The sequence below is a fragment of the Tenrec ecaudatus genome, chromosome 11 (assembly GCF_050624435.1).
Source record: "Tenrec ecaudatus isolate mTenEca1 chromosome 11, mTenEca1.hap1, whole genome shotgun sequence".
NCBI lineage: Eukaryota > Metazoa > Chordata > Mammalia > Afrosoricida > Tenrecidae > Tenrec > Tenrec ecaudatus.
The window spans coordinates 17997540-18015465 of NC_134540.1; the positions used below are offsets into that span (position 1 = coordinate 17997540).

Below are 17926 nucleotides of genomic sequence, written 5' to 3' on the forward strand. Positions count from 1 at the left end.
TGTCCAGTATCAGGAGGGAGCTAGCTACCCAACCAGATCACAAAAGCCAGTGGTGGAGCTGGAACCCAAACCCCAAGGTCCCGGGTGTTTGTTTAATAGCTTTCACTTAGTGGAGAGAGAAGGATGGATAGGGTAATGAAAGATAAAGTAGATGTGACTATTAAAAATCAGACTACTTTGGCGAGAACTATCCAAGTTTTAATAAATATGAATACTCAACTCTACCTAGCGGTTGAATGAGGATGAATACCATGTTATATATTGAAGATAAAACGGATCAATCTGATTATGAGAACTGATTATCCATATGGCAGGATAGGCATTTAGCTACCTAAATTCAAAAGCTCAAATTTTCGGAAAAGCAACGTTTTTTTGTTTTTTAATGTTAAGAGGCATTAGCATTTTGACCCTTTGGTAACTCTGTTGAAATTGAAGTCTTCCAGCATTGTGAGTAGGTGGGAGGAGTTGCGTGGAAGAGAAAACGACATCAAGCAAATAGGCCACGTTCAACAGAAGTCTTTTAAGATGTGTCCTGAGGGATGGATATTGGGGGTCGGTATATGCGAACACACTAAAACACATTGAATTGTGCCCTAAAAGTGGTTGCTTTTTGTGGCTTGTGAACTATATCTCAATAAAGATGGCTTTTCAAATAACAGGTTTTGCCTCTGTGCTTACCCTAGAACAAGATTGTTATTTTTTTTGCATGAGCTTTGGCATGTTTGCTCACGTATGTTTGTCATAATAACTTACTTAGTTGGTCATTTTCTGAGCCTTAAGAGAGTATCGACTTAGGAGTTGCAATTTGATGGTTTGTTAATTTAGGTAGGCTTCTTGTATGCTTTAATATTCTCATTTCTTGATGGAATTTTTTTGCCTTTAAAATGGTTTTGAGGATTAAAAATCAAATTACTGTGAAGACTGCATATCCTAGAATATATATATATATACATATATATATATATATATACATACGTACACATACAGGAACCTGTGTAATTTACAAGTGTGAGAGGTCATTCACACAGTTTACTATTAAGATGTTAAAGAAATTAGTATTTTCTTGCATGTCTGTATATTCAGGCTACATCTTTCTAAAATTTACCAAAGAAAATTACAGAGTATCTCTTATTTTTAAGTTCCAACTATTTGGTGAACTTTTGGTACTTGATATAAAAAAATGATGCTTGATAAAACTGAATAAAATTCCATCTTATTAGGGCATCAAATCTTTTTTAAAAAAAAACCTTTGTATAGTAAACCAGTGTGGACTTTCTACAAAAGTGGAAAGTGGCAAATTGGAATCCAAGTGTAATGAACATATTTTGCAAAGTTGAGCTTCTTGGCAGTTCATTACCTTGAGCGGCGGCTGCATCTCCTTCAAATATCTTTGTATATTGCACACATGCTTCAGTTTACATATTGAACTAAAAGAGAGGTGCAAGCTTTAAGAATTTCCAATCACCACATTGCTTCTTCATCGCTAACTTCATCTGCATTGCTTTTCACGCTGCATTTAACATGAATAATAATCTGTGCTAAAAATCCAAATGCTGAAAATTTTCTGATGTTGTTTTATGTCGAAAGGTCTGCACCACAGTTTCTTGGAAGAGGAGAGAGCACATTGAGTACATAACCCACACATCACTATGTGTCTGAGTTAGCTGGTGGAGACAACTTGCAGCCCAAAAGAGCTTTACGAAATGTTTTCCCACATGTTTCCACCTTACCTATCCGTTACCTGTTTTCAAATGTGGGGTTTAGGGGTTTGGTTTTGCTTCACAGTTATTTGCAGGCATATTATGAAAACTTAATTTTGCCGAGGTTGTTATGCACATTCTTTCTCAGCGTTAGCATGTATGTATGCATATGTGTGTACTTGTATCTACAGTTATACAAACATATATGCATGAGGAAACATTTAGAATTAGAGAAATAAATTCTCATTGCCTAAAACGGCGTACCAGAAGACTGGGAATTGTGATGTTTCCTGAAGTCTCGGATGAGAATATCAAATATGACATTTTGAGTGTTCGCTGTTTTGTCCAAACGGAAATGCGCCACAATATTTGTAGAAGTAGTGAAATTGTACAATTGCTACTCACTGGAAAGTTGTCGATTTTGGGTCAGATAAATCAGTGGCCTAATGTATGTATATTAAGATATCCCTTAAGCTTCCACTGAGACATTTATGAACACACTAATGTTTTTGGTATCACACTGCTATGAACTGGTTGTTTTGTTTCCAAGATATATTTAGACTCTAACATCTTAAATGCTCTGTACATGTCCTAAACTTTGAGACGGACAAAACAAGACTGTGCTATGATTTAGTGGTAGCAGGGGGTGGGGATGGGAATTGTATGTTTTATTTAACAAATTTGCTAAAAAGCACCCAGTAACATTTCAAACTAATTTTTCTTTTCTCATTTTTGGTAGGGGAGAAAAACTGAAAAATGACTTAGTGTTTGCGCGTGTGTGCGTGTGTGTATGTTCCAAAAATTGTATATTAAAAATTGACAAATAGTTCACATATACTACATGCCATTATTAGTCATAGTAATTATTGCATTATTTATACAGGTTATATTCATGTTTTCTCTGTAAAACAGCAGACTGCTTTCTGTCATAAAACAAATCGGGCTTGTGTTAGAACTGATGCCTCTTCACTTAAAAGAACTGGAAGATTTCCTTCTTGCATTGACTCTCTTAAGCTTTTTATACCGATGTCTGGCTCTTAATTTTAGCAAATGGCATGACACACTATATCCATGAAGAGCTTTTGACAAAAATTTTGATTTGTCCAAATTTCCTTGGTTCCTGGCTTCCTCAGGTGGCTTCAGTTTCTCTATAGTAACTTAATGCCTCCAGGTTGGTGCTAGAACACAGCAAAAAGTGTGCTACTGTGCAGCTTCTGCAGATGGTACTCTGTTCCCTTTCTCTGTTGATCTCTCTTTCTTGAACTTTGTCGCTCAGAATGTCTTTAATGCTAGCCAAGGAGGCAGGGACTGGGACGTATTTTCATGGACTTCCAAAGCTTTTTCCCCCCAGGTGAGTTAACTGTAAGGAACAGTTTCGCGTTATTCAGATGTTTCCGCATGCTGCGAAGCCTTTGCTTAAGATTAATGATTGTTCTTTTGTGTGTGTTTTTTTCCTGCCAAAAGAAAGATGTGAGAATGCTAAAATTGTTCCTTTCCTGTCCTGTCCTGTCCCCCTCCACCCTTTTTACTTCTACTTCTGGTAAAGAATATCTTGCTTGTTTAAGGTGAACATTGAACATTTGTTGGATTTTATTTGATGCCTAGCTTCTCCAGCAATTACTTCCCAGTCTAGCGTTTTGGGAACGAGCTGCTTGAGGTGGTGGTGGCCTGGCTCTGGATTCTTCTGTTTTTCCCTCTGCCTGGCTTTTGCATTGCCCTGTGACTGTTCATTTGATTGTGAGGCGGGAATGGAGGGAGGAGGGAGTCATCCTGAAACCAGTCCATTTCAGATACTGATGGTCAGGTCTGACATTTCCGTATCAACTAAAGCATGTATCTGAAGACTGCTCGAGAGGGCCAGACACAGTTGTAGCAAATGCTACCTGTCCCTGATTTATTATACTTTACTGTATTAAAAAATCAGGTAAATGCCATTTTAGATTTATAGAGTTTATTAACTGTCCAATGAAATGTTAACTACTATAATAAAAACTACACTGCCTTTCTGTGGACAGTTTACAGATGTAGTTAGCTTTACCTGAAGGTTTGTCACCTGATGTTACCCCAAGTGATTAAAAGTTGGAATTGCTCTTATAACTAATTAATTGTTGAAGGGACATTATTTCCTGACCAAGAAATTGTGTTTCTTGCTAAATACTTGTTATTTTGACATATCATACCATGTACTTGAAAAAAAATGTAGTGCATAGGAGCAAAACATTTTACTTAATCTTGTGAAATGAAACTCAACTGCCATCAAGCCAAGTCTGACTCAAAGCACCTCTATAAAGGGCATCCAAGACTGTAAATTTTTGCAAGAACAGGCAGCCTCAATTTTCTCCTTTAGAGCAGCTGGTGGACTTGAACGGCTGACTTTTTGGTCAGTAGTCTAATGCTTGCCCAGCAGCTCCTCCAGGGCTCCTCAACTATGAAATAATAACATGATGTTTGCTAAAATTGATCATTCACAAAAACATGTTAAAGGGTTTTACTAAATATATTACGAGTGTGGAATACTATATATAGTAAATATTTAAGATCTATTTTTGATTCTGAATCTACTCTTAAGTTTTTCAAGTATTTCAACATTTATTTCCATTAAATTTCATAGCCAGAGATAAAACATGTTAGGTAAATGCTATGTGATATTTGCAGTACATGTAAATTAAGTATTGCCCATGATATATATTTGTAATAAAAACTAATGAATATTTATCACATGTGTGAAGCTAATAGGAGGTTTAAATTTTGCCTTGACCAACCATATATTGAATTAACAACATATTAGGTGCTCAGAATGCTTGGCTCCACATACTACTTAATAACAAGATTTTTCTTTTTTGATTACCTATGTGAACCCTAGATACTTACATTTTAGTATGAGACACAAAACTCACTGCCACTGTGTCGATGGTGACTCATACCAACCCTGTAGGACAGGGCAGAACTGCCCCTGTGATTTTCTGAGACTAATGATTCTTGACGAGAGTAGAAGACCTCATTTTTTCCCCCACAAAGCAGCTGGTGGTTGGGAACTGCTGAACTTGAGGTTCGCAGCCCATCGCATAGCCACTGTGCTGCGGCGGCTCCTGTACTCTCTTAACATATTATGTATTGAAGTTCATGTTCAAGGAAGTGCTCAAGCATGGTTATGCTTTGCTCTGTTTGAATATGAAGTAATATGTTGCGTGCCATCTAAATTTCAAACTATGGTGTTTAAAAACAAACAAACAAAAACACTTCCATAGAGTACCCTCTATAGTTTCCAAGACCAAATCTTTAGTAAAGCAGATAGATGCTCATCTCTCCTACCGAGTGGCTAGTGAATTTGCATTTTGCCTTTGGCAACATGGTGCTGTCCTGATGGTGCTGCCAGGGCTCCAACAGCCCAAGAGATGTTCCTATAAATCACAGCGGTGCTGGAAAGACACCCCGGTGTTCGTTTGCCTGTATTTGGGGCCGCGGACAGAGGACAGGTTAGGTAGGCTATCTCTTCCTTTTTGTCGCATTCAAATAGGACACAATTCCATCACAGCCATCAGCCGCAGCGCAGATACCGGGCTGGCTGTTCTCATCCATGCAGAGACTATTCTTCTATATTTAAATGCACTTTATGCAGAATTCATCTTGCCCTCTCTGCTGAAGGCATAGTTGCTGTTGTCTTCCCTGAAGAACAACAGCAGCTTCTAATTGTGTGGTAACGACCTGGCAAACCTAGCCGGCCATGGGCATTTGCTCTGCAGTAGAGTGTGGTGTGAAAAAATCTTACAAGCAGTTTTACTTCTTACATTAAGAGCAATCATTAAGGTGTAGCTGTGTGTGATGTATTTTTCATCATCTCTATCTCTGAAAAGTCCCCAGACTCTTCAAGTTATTTTCTCTATTTGCTAATGAGGACTGCAGACAAAAGTGGGAGGCAGTGAAGCGTCCCTCTTTCACTCATGCCAGCGTTTGGTGCTGCAATAAAAATCCTGATTCAGAATCATTCATTTGTCTTGAATGTGGTGAATTATTTGTATTTCTTGTACTGTTGATTATTGCCTTAAAGGATAGAAGTAGTAATATCGGGGGTTATTGTTATTTCTCAGCTGTGCTGACGAAAACATCAGGGGTTCTTGCGTGTCCAGCTCTGCAACTTAAGAACAAAGAGCAAACAGATTTTCCCCAATAACGATAGAGAGAAATGCCAACTTCTCTCCAGATAGTTACCTGCTTTCTTTCTTACAGGACTGTAGACTTGCCTCATAGGTATAACTAACAAGGTTTTGAAACTGACAATAAAACTGTCTTCTCTTTCTTTTCCTTTTCCTATTCAAATTTTCAGGAACCTAAAACTAATTCTGATGACTTTTTCAAAGACACGAGCTCCTGCTCCTCACAGGAAGCAGCCATGCGAGAACAGGAGATGCCGTTCTTGCGCGGAGGGCCCGGCATGTACAAGGTAGTGAAGACCGGACCTTCAGGTCACAACATCAGAAGCTGCCCCAACCTTAGAGGTATCCCCATTGGAATGTTAGTTCTGGGAAACAGAGTCAAGGCAGTGGGAGAGGTATGGATGCTCGTAGCTTCATGTCTTCTAAGCCGTTCATTATTACTGTGCTCTACCCAGTGGATCTCTGGCTGTCCTTTCCTTCCCAGGACGGAGAACCGTCCCTGGTGTTGTAAATGAATTTAATGTTCTTGAGCTTGGATTCAAAAAACTAATCGTAATTTTTCTGTGCTTCTTTTCTAAATAATTTTATTTTCATAATGATCCTTGTGGAAAGAATCTCTGTTAACCGAATGATTTTGGATTGCTGTGCATAATTGTTTGGGTTTTGCATTATTTTCTTCTCAGTTATGTGGCAAATGTTTACTGTACTGTCATGGATTATCAGCATTTTAAAATAGTGGACATGAGCCGGTATGGAAATGAGACCCCCATGACAAAGAGTTCACTTCTTTGTTCCCGTTCGTGTAGCTCACTGAAGCCCTGAGCAAAGAAAAGTTCCACGGTGGCATTTGCCTCAGCCAATGAGCTTGAAGATGTAGTGTGTCATGCTATTTCTCAGGGCCAGGTCGCATTCAAGTCGCACCAACACCAGTACCATCCACCTACATAGTAGACGCAGGCTGGGTTGAGATATCTCAGGAGGAAAAAAAAGAAATAATGAGTTTGATGTTTCTTGGTAGCAGTTAAAACTGCTTACGGATTATCTTTGTGTTTTTAAAATTTTTACTATTTTGCCAAAATCATAAGAAAGTAGCGTTTTAGAGAACTTACCGTTGATTTCTCTTACCTCTCAGACTGCGGTCTTTATTTCAGAAGCCAGTTTCATGGCAGAAATATATTGAGATGCTTACACGAATCGAACGCTTTAACTGTATATGGTTTTCAGTCCAGGTGCCCAGAAAGCGTAAAGCCACTCAATCGTGCTTTTTGTCATGTACCAGGTGACCAATTCGGAAGGTACGTGGGTGCAGCTGGATAAGAACAGCATGGTAGAGTTCTGTGAGAGTGATGAAGGAGAGGCTTGGTCCTTAGCTAGAGACAGAGGCGGCAACCAGTACCTCCGACATGAAGATGGCAAGTTGGCTTAAATTTGTGATTTATTCTGATTAACCCTTGACATATTGAAATTAATGCAGTGTATCTCTCTCCTGTTAAGGAGCTTTTTGTAGGTGCTGAATTTGAAAAATTAAATCCAAACTGAGATTTAAAATTTTATTCAGCTTTAAAATGGATGTGTAAAATGCAGTGATATTAATTGAAAAGATATGAAAGGAACAAATTAAAGAAAACGTGAACCATTTGAATCCATTTTTCTAAAATCATGAATTCAATTTTATGTGGCTGATTCTGTGCCAGTCTACAACTGAGCTTTTATCCAGTTTACCACGGAATGGGACGTTCATTTTGCAAGCCACCAATGGCATCTAATTCATTCTCTCAGAGAAGGAGCATTGAACAGAAGCCTAATATCTTCCCAAAATGTCCTGTTTTTGTTAGATTTTAATTGTAAACTTAATTTTACTTTGTAAAACAGGGATATGAATTTAATTAAAAATTTTCCTTTTTGTCCGCCTCCTCATTCTAAAGAATCCCTGGTAGTGTAAGTGGCTTATTTATGCATTAGGCTGCTAATCAGTAGATCAGTAGTTCAAAGCCACCAGCTGCTCCTTTGGAAAAAGATGAAGTTTTCTTTTTCCCGTAGCGATTTAGCTTAGGAAACCCACAGGCGCAGTTCTGCTGTGTCCTATGGGGTTGGTGTGACTCACAGTCAGCTCTGTGGTAGTGAGAGTTTTGAGTGAGTCATCTCACTGTGAGTGTTACTCTCTCCTCCCACCTCGGTGTCTGCTTTGAGAATGCACAAAACAATCAAATGGCAACTCTTTATTGTCAAAAAGTATTGGATAATGAGATAGTTGATAAGTGAGGAATAGGTTTATGATATTTGTATGTGTAAGATGATGAGAACTAAAATCTTACAGCCATGTGTCTTGTAATAGGAAATAACTTGTTACTTGTTTCTTATGTTGCAACTTACTATTTGTAAATTGGATAAAATATTTGCCTTTTGCTTCTTAAAGACACATTCTTGACTTCAGGATAATATATTCTGATTGTATGACCTGGCATATTGTTCTTTTTTTTAAGAGGAATATATCCTTATAAATAAAAATACTTCTCTCCATAATTTTCAAATGTACTAAAAGTATCTTATAAGTGAACATTTATTTGGATGACAAATACTTAAGACATTTTTAGGAATTTTTTTCCATTTGAATACTATTATGAAAAAGATTTTTGCATCTGATTTACTAGTGTAGCCACTGTTTTTTAATAAGATATTGCTATATATATGTTGCAAATAAAAAGGAATGTCCATTCAGAACTGAGGTCAGTGTTGCCTCTTGCCACAATGAAAAATATATTCCATAAAAGCATAACCTTTTTCAAAATTACCCTCTGTGCTTGATCAATAACAAAAAGAAGATATTCCATTTTGTCAAGTGATTTTCATTTTTTCAGTTGGTTTGAATGTCATTTTAAAGCCTATCGGAAAGTATTCTTGCAGTGCTTCACTTTTTGTTAGTTAAATAGGGAGTCTCCTATAAGAAACTAACTTTACAGCTGTGCCTTTCATTGTAGAGCAAGTTCTTCTGGATCAGAACTCTCAAACCCCGCCACCAAGCCCTTTCTCAGTACACGCGTTTAACAAAGGAGCAAGCTGCAGTGCCCAAGGATTCGATTATGGTCTTGGAAATGGTAAAGGTACGTATTCAAAGTGAGTTTCTTCCTTAATACACTTGAATATATTTTCTAACCATTCTCTTCTGCCCACTTTTATTTCTTTTCACCCACAAAGTTCAACTTAAGGTTGTTTATAGGCCATTAACACTTAACATGGAAATAAAGCTAGCCTTTTTACAATGTTACTTTCTTGCCAATTTTAGCTTAAGTTTATAGAAATTCCTAGGCTTCCTCCCACCCCCTCCTTCAGAGGCAGTCATTTTGTGTAGACACACCTGAAACGTAATCCAAACGATCTGTTTAAAATCAGAATGTACTTTCAAGCAATATATTTGTATAGTGTTATACGTCATCCTCATTAAATATGTATGAACCAAGAGAGCTTAGTGAATTTGGGATTATGCAAAAATGCTACGAAACCAGAAAGATATAAAAGGAAACGTCGCCTAAGCTGCGTGACTATAAAATGTATACGCCCCTGTTAGCTTCACTGTAGGGAAATCCTACGTCAGGAGCAGCCCCAACAGCAGTTGTTTCATTCCAAACTAACCGACAATGAAATCCATTCCAAGTTGCGTTTGTGTGTAGGTTGGCTTGCTCGTATTCTTTGCTACGCATATGGCACTACCTCCTGCAAAGCCACTCGCCCTGTCGGCGTATAACACACGCAGTCTGATGACGGACAGGAGGAAGAAGATCACCTGTTGTGTGGGAGTAATTTTAAAGTTTTATTTATACTGATTCACAGGACTTGATTTCACACAGTAAACATTGTATCATGCCTAAGTTGAATAGCAAGTGATGGAACTAGTCCATGAAATACAAATTACATTAGTGTATTAAAAACATCCAATTTAGTACTTTATCACCACTCTTATTCAATATTGTTCTCGAAGTTGTGACTAGAGCTATTAGACAACATAACAAAAATCAAAGGCGTACAAATTGGCAAAGCAGTATCCGATTTAAAGTAAGACTCTTTTCTGTGAGTACTTTCACTACTTTCCACAAAATATTTTGTGATATAGCCTGGCAACAAGACTTGTTCCTTCTGGGTTTCCTTCCTCTCTTGAAGTGATGTGTTCTGTAGCCCTGGCTTCTATCAGTTTGCTCATTTGTAGTAGCTTTGATTTCTGTAAACTTAAGCTAGATTTCATTTTTCTCTAGGATGAATTTTGCTGATGATTTTTTCCTTTATATCTCTTTATCATTGTCCTTACTTGAATTAAAATCTCTGTGTTTACATTCCAGTACTATACTTCAGTAGTAATTTCTATAAGGCATGCTTAGTTCAAATTGTATACTTTCCGTCTTTAAAAATGCCTTAACCTGTGATAATGGAGGACTGTCATGTGAACCATTGAAGGATTAGAAATCAACTTGCAAGAAACACAAACCATTTCTGAGAATGTTTGTCGTTAAATAAAAATAATGAGGCTTTAAGTAAATTTTCAAACAAATTTAATTATTAAATAAAAATAATGAATTTTCTCTTTCAAATAATATTTCTAAAAAGCATGCATTTGTTATTAGGCCTTTAAAACATTTAGATGGGGCAAATAATATTAAATTACATATGTAACTCAATTAACTATATTTAATCTTATTTGCCTTGAATATCGATTCTCATTTTCTTTTAAAAGTCTTCAAAATTCTTTCTATAATCTACAGTGTCATTTTTTTTATTAAGTAGAGACATCTAGTATAAATGGCTCTTTCCGTGTAAGTCTACCCCTTGTTGGTGCTTCTGTTGAAATTTTCACTCCGGAAACTATTGGAGTTTGGGGATAATGGTGGAAAAGCTACTGTTTTTCTAGTTTCTTCAGCCAGTCTGGATGTGTTTTCATTTTTCCATTTCTTTAATGTCACTTAAACTATAAATGTATGTATGCTTATATAATAGAGGAGTTGCCACCATCTACTTATTTCATATCTGTACTAAACACCTTTCTATAAAGTCCCTGGTGTTTAATTATAAGGAAAAATAATTATTTCAAATTTAAGCAAAAACCATTAAAATTAGGAACCCCCTTTTTATCATACAGGTCTTAGTAGATCTTTATATTATCCTTCTAAGCCAAAAAAACAAAAAAATCATTACTTTTAAAAGGAATAACTATAAGTTTCTTTGGTAGGCTCAGTAGAAAAACGAAAGTGTAATTTTTGTTATAGATTAAATATACAAATTCTTAACAGTTTTCCTCTTTCATTGCTTCCTTTTAGAGTAGAGTCTTAAGCGCTTAATTTCTGCATGAAACGTCCTACTGCCTGTGAGGAGGAGTGGCAGGGTCAGTGTTGCGTTCACTGGCGTAGCTCGTCCTCCATACGTGTGTGGTATTCATTGAACTTAGAGCTCCTTCTTCTGTGCTGCTCCTTTTTGTCTCGTGAATTTAGATGTGTCTGGTTTTGTAGGTGGACTGTTCATACGAGATTGGATGGATGCTTCCATTAAAAGAGAAAGCATACGTAAAATTTGAGGACGAAAAGATCACCAACTTCCACACGTTTCTGAACTGGCATAGCTTTGTTAAATATTTAACAATATCTGAATGTTATAAAGCACCATTCACTTTGCCATTTGGGATGTTAATTAATAACAAGTTGTAGTTTTGACTGTTTTGCTCACTGCAGGTGACCAACTGAGTGCCATATTGAATTCCATTCAGTCACGGCCCAATCTCCCAGCTCCTTCCATCTTTGATCAAGCTGCAAATCCTCCCTCTTCCCTAGTCCACAGCCCATTTGTGTTCGGACAGCCCCTTTCCTTCCAGCAACCTCAGCTTCAGAGTAAGTCTGTCAGCCTTACTGCCTCGTCACGCCGTGACTGAAGCTTTGTTCTGAGTTGTCTATCAGATACGAACTATTTCTCAACTCACCTGATGCTTTTATTTCATTAGGATGTGGCCCCCTCCCATATTTTTTTAAGCTACTCTAAGGAAAACATTCTGCAGCTCCGGCATTTGTTCTCAGTCGCACACGTTTTTCCTTTACTAAGAATAGTTTTTTTACAATGCAGGTTTTAGCTTTCTAATTTTAATTCTAATACTAGTAAATACGTGCTATGAAAACATTAAGGAAAACACAAATTGGGATTTTATTTCTTAACATGCTTGGCTGTGGTACACACCAAGTCTAGGGATAACTTGGATTATTTACTTCTTCCTGGATCTGTGTTGCTTAGTGATGCCCCACAGGAATAAGCCTGTTTCAACATATCAATAACTGGGTGGAGGAGAGACCATACTGGTGTCCCCAAGTGTGCGTGTTTCTTTTAAGTGAAGTTGACATCTGTGGAAAGTAAAGAGCAAGATTTCCACATTGTTTTCAAATTGTTCATTTCTCTCTTGCCTCCCCCCAACTCCATTTAAAATGTTGAGCTCATCATTTGATTTCGGCGTGTTTTAAGACTGCCCTAAGCTGTTCATCCATGATGTTAACTCAAGTTACTAGAGCAAGTAGACTCAGGCTGATGGGAAGACAGGCTCGAGTTACCCTTTGCCGAGTATTCCTTTTCCTTAATAAGCTGCTGAGCCTTCCTCCGAGATCTCCCAACATGCTCACAGTACGATAGCACATTGTTCTTGGCCCTCGAAGCTCACGTGGGCTAGATAACTCCACTCAGTAAATGAGATTGTTTATTAGTCTCCATTTGCGCACCCATGGTTTGGATTCAAATACATAGCCTCTTTGGTTTCATAATGTACTTGTGCACTTAGGTCTGAGGTACTATTCTGAAAATAATACTTTGGTACTGTCAGTATTACCTAAAAGAATACTAGATTGTGTTGTATTCAGAGGCAGGGGGAGTATATGTGTACACATAGTTATGTTATTTATAATGGTTATTACTGTCCATCTTGGGTAAAGTATACACAGGAATCTAAACTTTCTGGACTTACACTATGTTAGATGAGTCTGGCTCATGAAAGTGCTTGCTCTGGAAATACACGTAGCACTGTGAGTAGGATCATTCCTAGATATCGGCATCTCTTCTTGGACGATAGTGTCTGTAGGGTCTTTAGTAAGAGAAGAATTTCAAGTAAATGGAATAGTGTTGTGGGTGTGAACTGTTTTCTCTCCTGCCACGATAGGCATTATAGAAGAGAGAAACTCAGTCTACTAACTTTATAGGACAGCAGACTTTTAGCACTTAAATGCAGCCAGGTTACAATATTTTCCATGTAGGGATTAGGAGATAAAAGGAAAAAGGAAGAAGATTATAATTATTATAATTATAATCATTATAATTAGCCAGATGGAAAACTCTTATTAGGAATAGTAAAATTTTGCAAAAGAAATTGTCTTGATCATACCATAGCAACCGCAGACAGAGGTAGAAAGGAATGCTGTTGTTCTTGCTGAGGGTTGGTTACAAATCTTCACCAAAGCAAATGAAATTACTTTTATGTTGTAAATTTTAATTAATAAAACATACTATTTCAAGTCAAAGACTTACTAAGATTCAGCTGGTTCTTTGAGGAGATGCCAGGCTTTCCAGTGGGGTAACTCTATCAAGCCCGTGCCTGATATGTGTGTTACCAGTAACACCTGTTCTCCCACCACCACCTTAGAATCGATGTGAAACTGTGGTCACGGAATGAAGGCCTCGGGTACCGCGTGCTGAATACTCAAGTGCCTGCATTTCAATGAAGGCAGTGACTCAGACTTAAAACTTTTCTTTATTTTTTTACTTTTCATTCTTAAGATCATTTTATGGGGGCTCTTATAGCTCTTATAACAACAATCCATACATCAATTGTATCAAGCATATTTGTACATACGTTGCCTTCATTATTTTTTAAAGAATTACATCTTAGTTGAGCCCTTGGGATCAGCTCCTCTTTTTACCCTCCCTCCTCCCCACCCACCCTCGTAACCCCTTGATAAATCATAAATGATTATTTTCATATCTTACACCGACCACTGTCTCCCTTCCCCCGTGATTTCTTCCCCACTCCTCTCCCTAACTTCTTCCCCCTACCATCCTGGTGTCATTACTCCCATTGCTGTTGTTGAGGGGTTTAGCTGACCTGGACTGCGTGTGTCCTGAGCATTTCTGTGTACCTGTGTCCATCCTCCAGCCGAGCCCTCAGTGAGAGGCAGCACTGGGGTCATGAGAGTGGGGGGTGAGGAAGCCTGGAGGAACCAGAGGAATAGTGTGCGTTTCATCAGTGCTACGCTGCGCCCTGGCTGACTAGTCCCTTCCTCGTGACCCTTCTGTGAGGAGATGTCCCTCTGCTATGGATGGGTTTGGAGTCTCTGCTCCGACACCCCACCCCTCGTTCTTAACAGTATGTTTTCTTAGAAGCTCACACTAAAGTTTAAATCCCAGAAGACAGAAGTAAAACTAGAAAAAGCATGGAATCTTAGCAATTGTTTTAATTTTGACAATAAGTTAGTGGTATTGCTCACATTATTTTAGGGTGTTTAAAGGTGAAAGGATATGTATTGTTAAGGCTCATCCTGATTAACACCACTTTTCTTAAGCCTCACTATCATCTCTCCCTAAATGTCCCTGACACCCGTCCCATCAGCATTTCACCCTGCTTAAAGATGGCTTACTCATATGGAACGTCCCTTTACCAATTAATTAAATGAGAGCCATTTTCATGCTATGAGTTGTGATACCAAACTCTACTATTACGTGAAGGAGAATATGTGTACGGTTTTTGCTTGTACTGTGTATGAAAGGTGTAGTAAACACAGTACTTCATCCTCGTTTGAGGTCATGTGCCTTACTTCCACTGTGTAGAGAAAGAATCAGACTTGGAGAGGGTAAACGATTGGCCTTGGAAACAAAGATCATAAATGACAGAGTCGAAACGGGAACAATATTCTGCCTCCAAAGGCCATGTTTTTTAAGTACACTATTCAGTGTCACCTTCTGATAAATAATCCAAAATCTGTTTTTAATGTGTATTTTAGCATTTTCTAGTTATAGTTATTCTCTTTGTTTATATTAATGACTATTTTTCACTGAAGTTTAGCTTTAAGAATATAGTTTGGGAAAAAAGAAGGTCTTCCTAAGTGAAGTTCCCAGTTCAGTAGAGAAGTCCTGCAGAGGCATGGATCCCAAGCCCATATTGTAACTGTCTAGCATTTCTGATAGAGTGAGTCTCAGTGATTCTGTTTAGCCCCTCCTCTCCACCCACCCCCCGCTGAGTATTTTTTCACTAACCTTTGAAATGTAAAATAATGGGTGCATTACATTAACTCAGTATCCACCTCTGGTTATTAATTTTTAAATTCATGGGAAGATTTTATTATTCACACATATATACAAATAAATAGCTTCAAATGTTACCCTAGTGAATAAAACAGTTACAGAAATAAGAGTGACGTCTTTTTTTCATCGCTTGTGTGTAAGTGCACACCTGAAAGGGAAGCATGCCTATTCATAACTTACTGTTGTGTAATTTGCTTTGTTTCTAAATAAGTTGTTTTTAAAAGCAATATGGTTTTTGTGGCTTGTGGGGGGATACGGTACTTCGTCCTGCTTTCCTGAAGAATATTACATTTCTGATTATTGTTTGGATCTTTTCTCATTGCTTCTGAGGGCGTCACTTGATGTCTCAGTGCCTCTAACAGTGTTTTAGACATTGTAGGCATCCAGATAGTTATTGACCATAGATAGACCCACCTGAAGCTATCTCATCTTCACAGTGAACCGGGAATTTGTTTACAGATGACATAGAACGTTACGAGTAGAAGTCAAAAGGCCTTTCTGCAAAATCAGAGCAACCTTTATTGAAAACACCACAGAGTGAAGCTATAATGTTACTGTACATATCCCCTATCCAAACCCATGTACTGCCTGTGCCATAGACACTTGTACCGTAGTGCTCAGTACTATATATTCTCTAGACACTGCAGGTGTTGCTTCCACCTCTCTAATCCTTATCCAAAGACTTCTGTACCTTCCAATTTACTCTTCCAAACCAGAGTTTTGGGCAGCCTTAAAGGTGTAAAATTGTGTTCCTTTTCCATATTCGTTGGGTTTTGGGAACAAACAGACATCTGAGGGGCCAAGATCAGGGTTGCATGGTAAGGTTGGCCAACAAAAATTCTCAGGAGACAGCTGCTCTTGCTGCTCTCGAAGAAGAGCGGGCGCAGGGTCACAACAGGAAAAAATTTCTCATCTTCTTAATGAGCCCCCCTTGCTTGTCCATTGTTTTATGAGAAAAACTATCACGAATAATACCCCTTGAGCATTAAAAAAAAACCAACAAAACCAAAATAAACCAATCGCCATAACCTTCTTAGTTGACCTCTCTGCCTTGAATTCATCCTTAAGGTAAACCTACAACATGGACATGCATGCACCTACATCCCGATCATGTCACACATAAGACTGTAGCGTTCATAGTCCTTGAACTACCACTTCAAAATGGAGAACTAGACAAACTGAGGCAAACAGCCATGCTGAATCATAGTACTGCTGCCTTGTTAGTTCTCTTACCTGAATGGAATGTTCTCTGGAAAATAAAATGTAATTTTGATTTTTCTTCTTTCAAAATAGGTGATGGTAATAGATATAATCTGAGTAGATACCTAACCTCGAATATGAAGAATTCCCATTATTTGTCCATCTCAATATCTTGTTTATAAAATTATTTTGACATTGCTTACTAATAAATTAATACAATCTATAATGTCATAACTTGATTACTGTTTGAATGTAACACTAAAACTTATCCTTTTATAAAATAGCTGCTATAACACGAGCTTTATATAATTGTGACATTTTTGAAGTATATGCTTCGAGTTTATATGAGAATTCATGAGTAGTCAGCCTTGTGATTATGTACCTGGGTGATATATTACTAATCTTTAGTTGTGAAATTTAGCATTTGTGGCCACTGTTTAATCATTGACTCAACATTCAAAGAAGAGTAAGTGCCACTTTTGCACTCTCCAGACCTGCACTTGTTGATGCTGATACCACACGGGGAAGGAGCCCTGACCCTTCTCATGTGCAGGTCATTGCCCTGCTACTCTGGCAGATTCATAATGTTTCCTTCTGTGAAGTTGAAATAAGAAATGTTTTCTCATTTAAAAGAGGTGTCATGATATTAATACCCGCACCTTAAGTACTGATTTTGAAATGTATTTCACAACGGAGTGCGAAGTTTTGTGACCACGAAATAAAGTGACCCGGGGACTTGATACTTAGGCTTCAAAGGCCAGAAAGCAAAGGTTACATGAGATAGAAAGAACCATGATGTTCGTAGGAGAGACCTTATATCAAACAAAAAATGTTACTGCCTTGTAGTGTGCACTGATGGGGGAAAGAAAAACATTTTATGATGGGGTGGAGAAAAAACACAGCTCCTCAAACCCCATAAAGTTTTCTCAAAGTTGATCAAAGCTCTTATGAATTGCTGTTCTTCTTTCAAGTTGAAAATTACAAACCTTCAAAATTAGCTATCACTTTATCCAAGTATGGTTAAACAAATTTCATAATACGGTAAGTAAATGCCTAGGTCAAGCATTGTCACTAATTCTGGCATATTTTCTTTAGTCATTTAACAATTACCCTCTGTAGGAAATTTAAAGGAATACAAAAGTCATGTCTAGAAATCCCTTTCCTTCAGCCCCTGTAGCTCACTGAAAAGATGTCAGGACCATTGACTTCCAACCTTTTTCTGAGATCCTGTCCTCGACCTGGACGGTCTTGCCCCTGCACCCGTGTAGCTCTGCACCACGGTTCTATTTTGGGTGCTTCCGCTGGAGATGGTGTCCTTCTGATTTCTTGCTTTCCGAATCCTGTGTCCTCCTGCCAACCCTTGTCTATAAAGGTTTTTCCAATCAAACCAAGAGACCCCTGTCATCAAATTTCTCTTGAACTAACTCTTCTGATCAGAAACTGACATTTTATAAGTTCTGGTCGTGAGGGAGACAGGTTTCATCATCCCGACTAACATTCTCAGTGATAAGTTACAGGCCTTGTATGAGATTTAAATAACGGAATTTCCTTTGCAGTATTAAAACA

The 17926-nt window shown here is 38.0% G+C and overlaps 1 protein-coding gene across 11 annotated transcripts in view; it reads left to right on the forward strand.

The window, feature by feature from the left end:
• The window catches only part of MYCBP2 (MYC binding protein 2), a 253443-nt gene that overhangs the window by 183114 nt on the left and 52403 nt on the right, over positions 1–17926 (forward strand). For 7 of the 11 annotated variants that reach the window (XM_075562947.1, XM_075562949.1, XM_075562951.1 and 4 more), the window contains 4 exons: positions 6025–6249; positions 7134–7266; positions 8833–8955; positions 11566–11721. In XM_075562947.1, the coding sequence (XP_075419062.1) occupies positions 6025–6249; positions 7134–7266; positions 8833–8955; positions 11566–11721 (637 nt within the window). The remainder of the gene's footprint in view (positions 1–6024; positions 6250–7133; positions 7267–8832; positions 8956–11565; positions 11722–17926) is intronic. The other 4 variants (XM_075562954.1, XM_075562958.1, XM_075562957.1 and 1 more) reach the window with 3 other exon arrangements.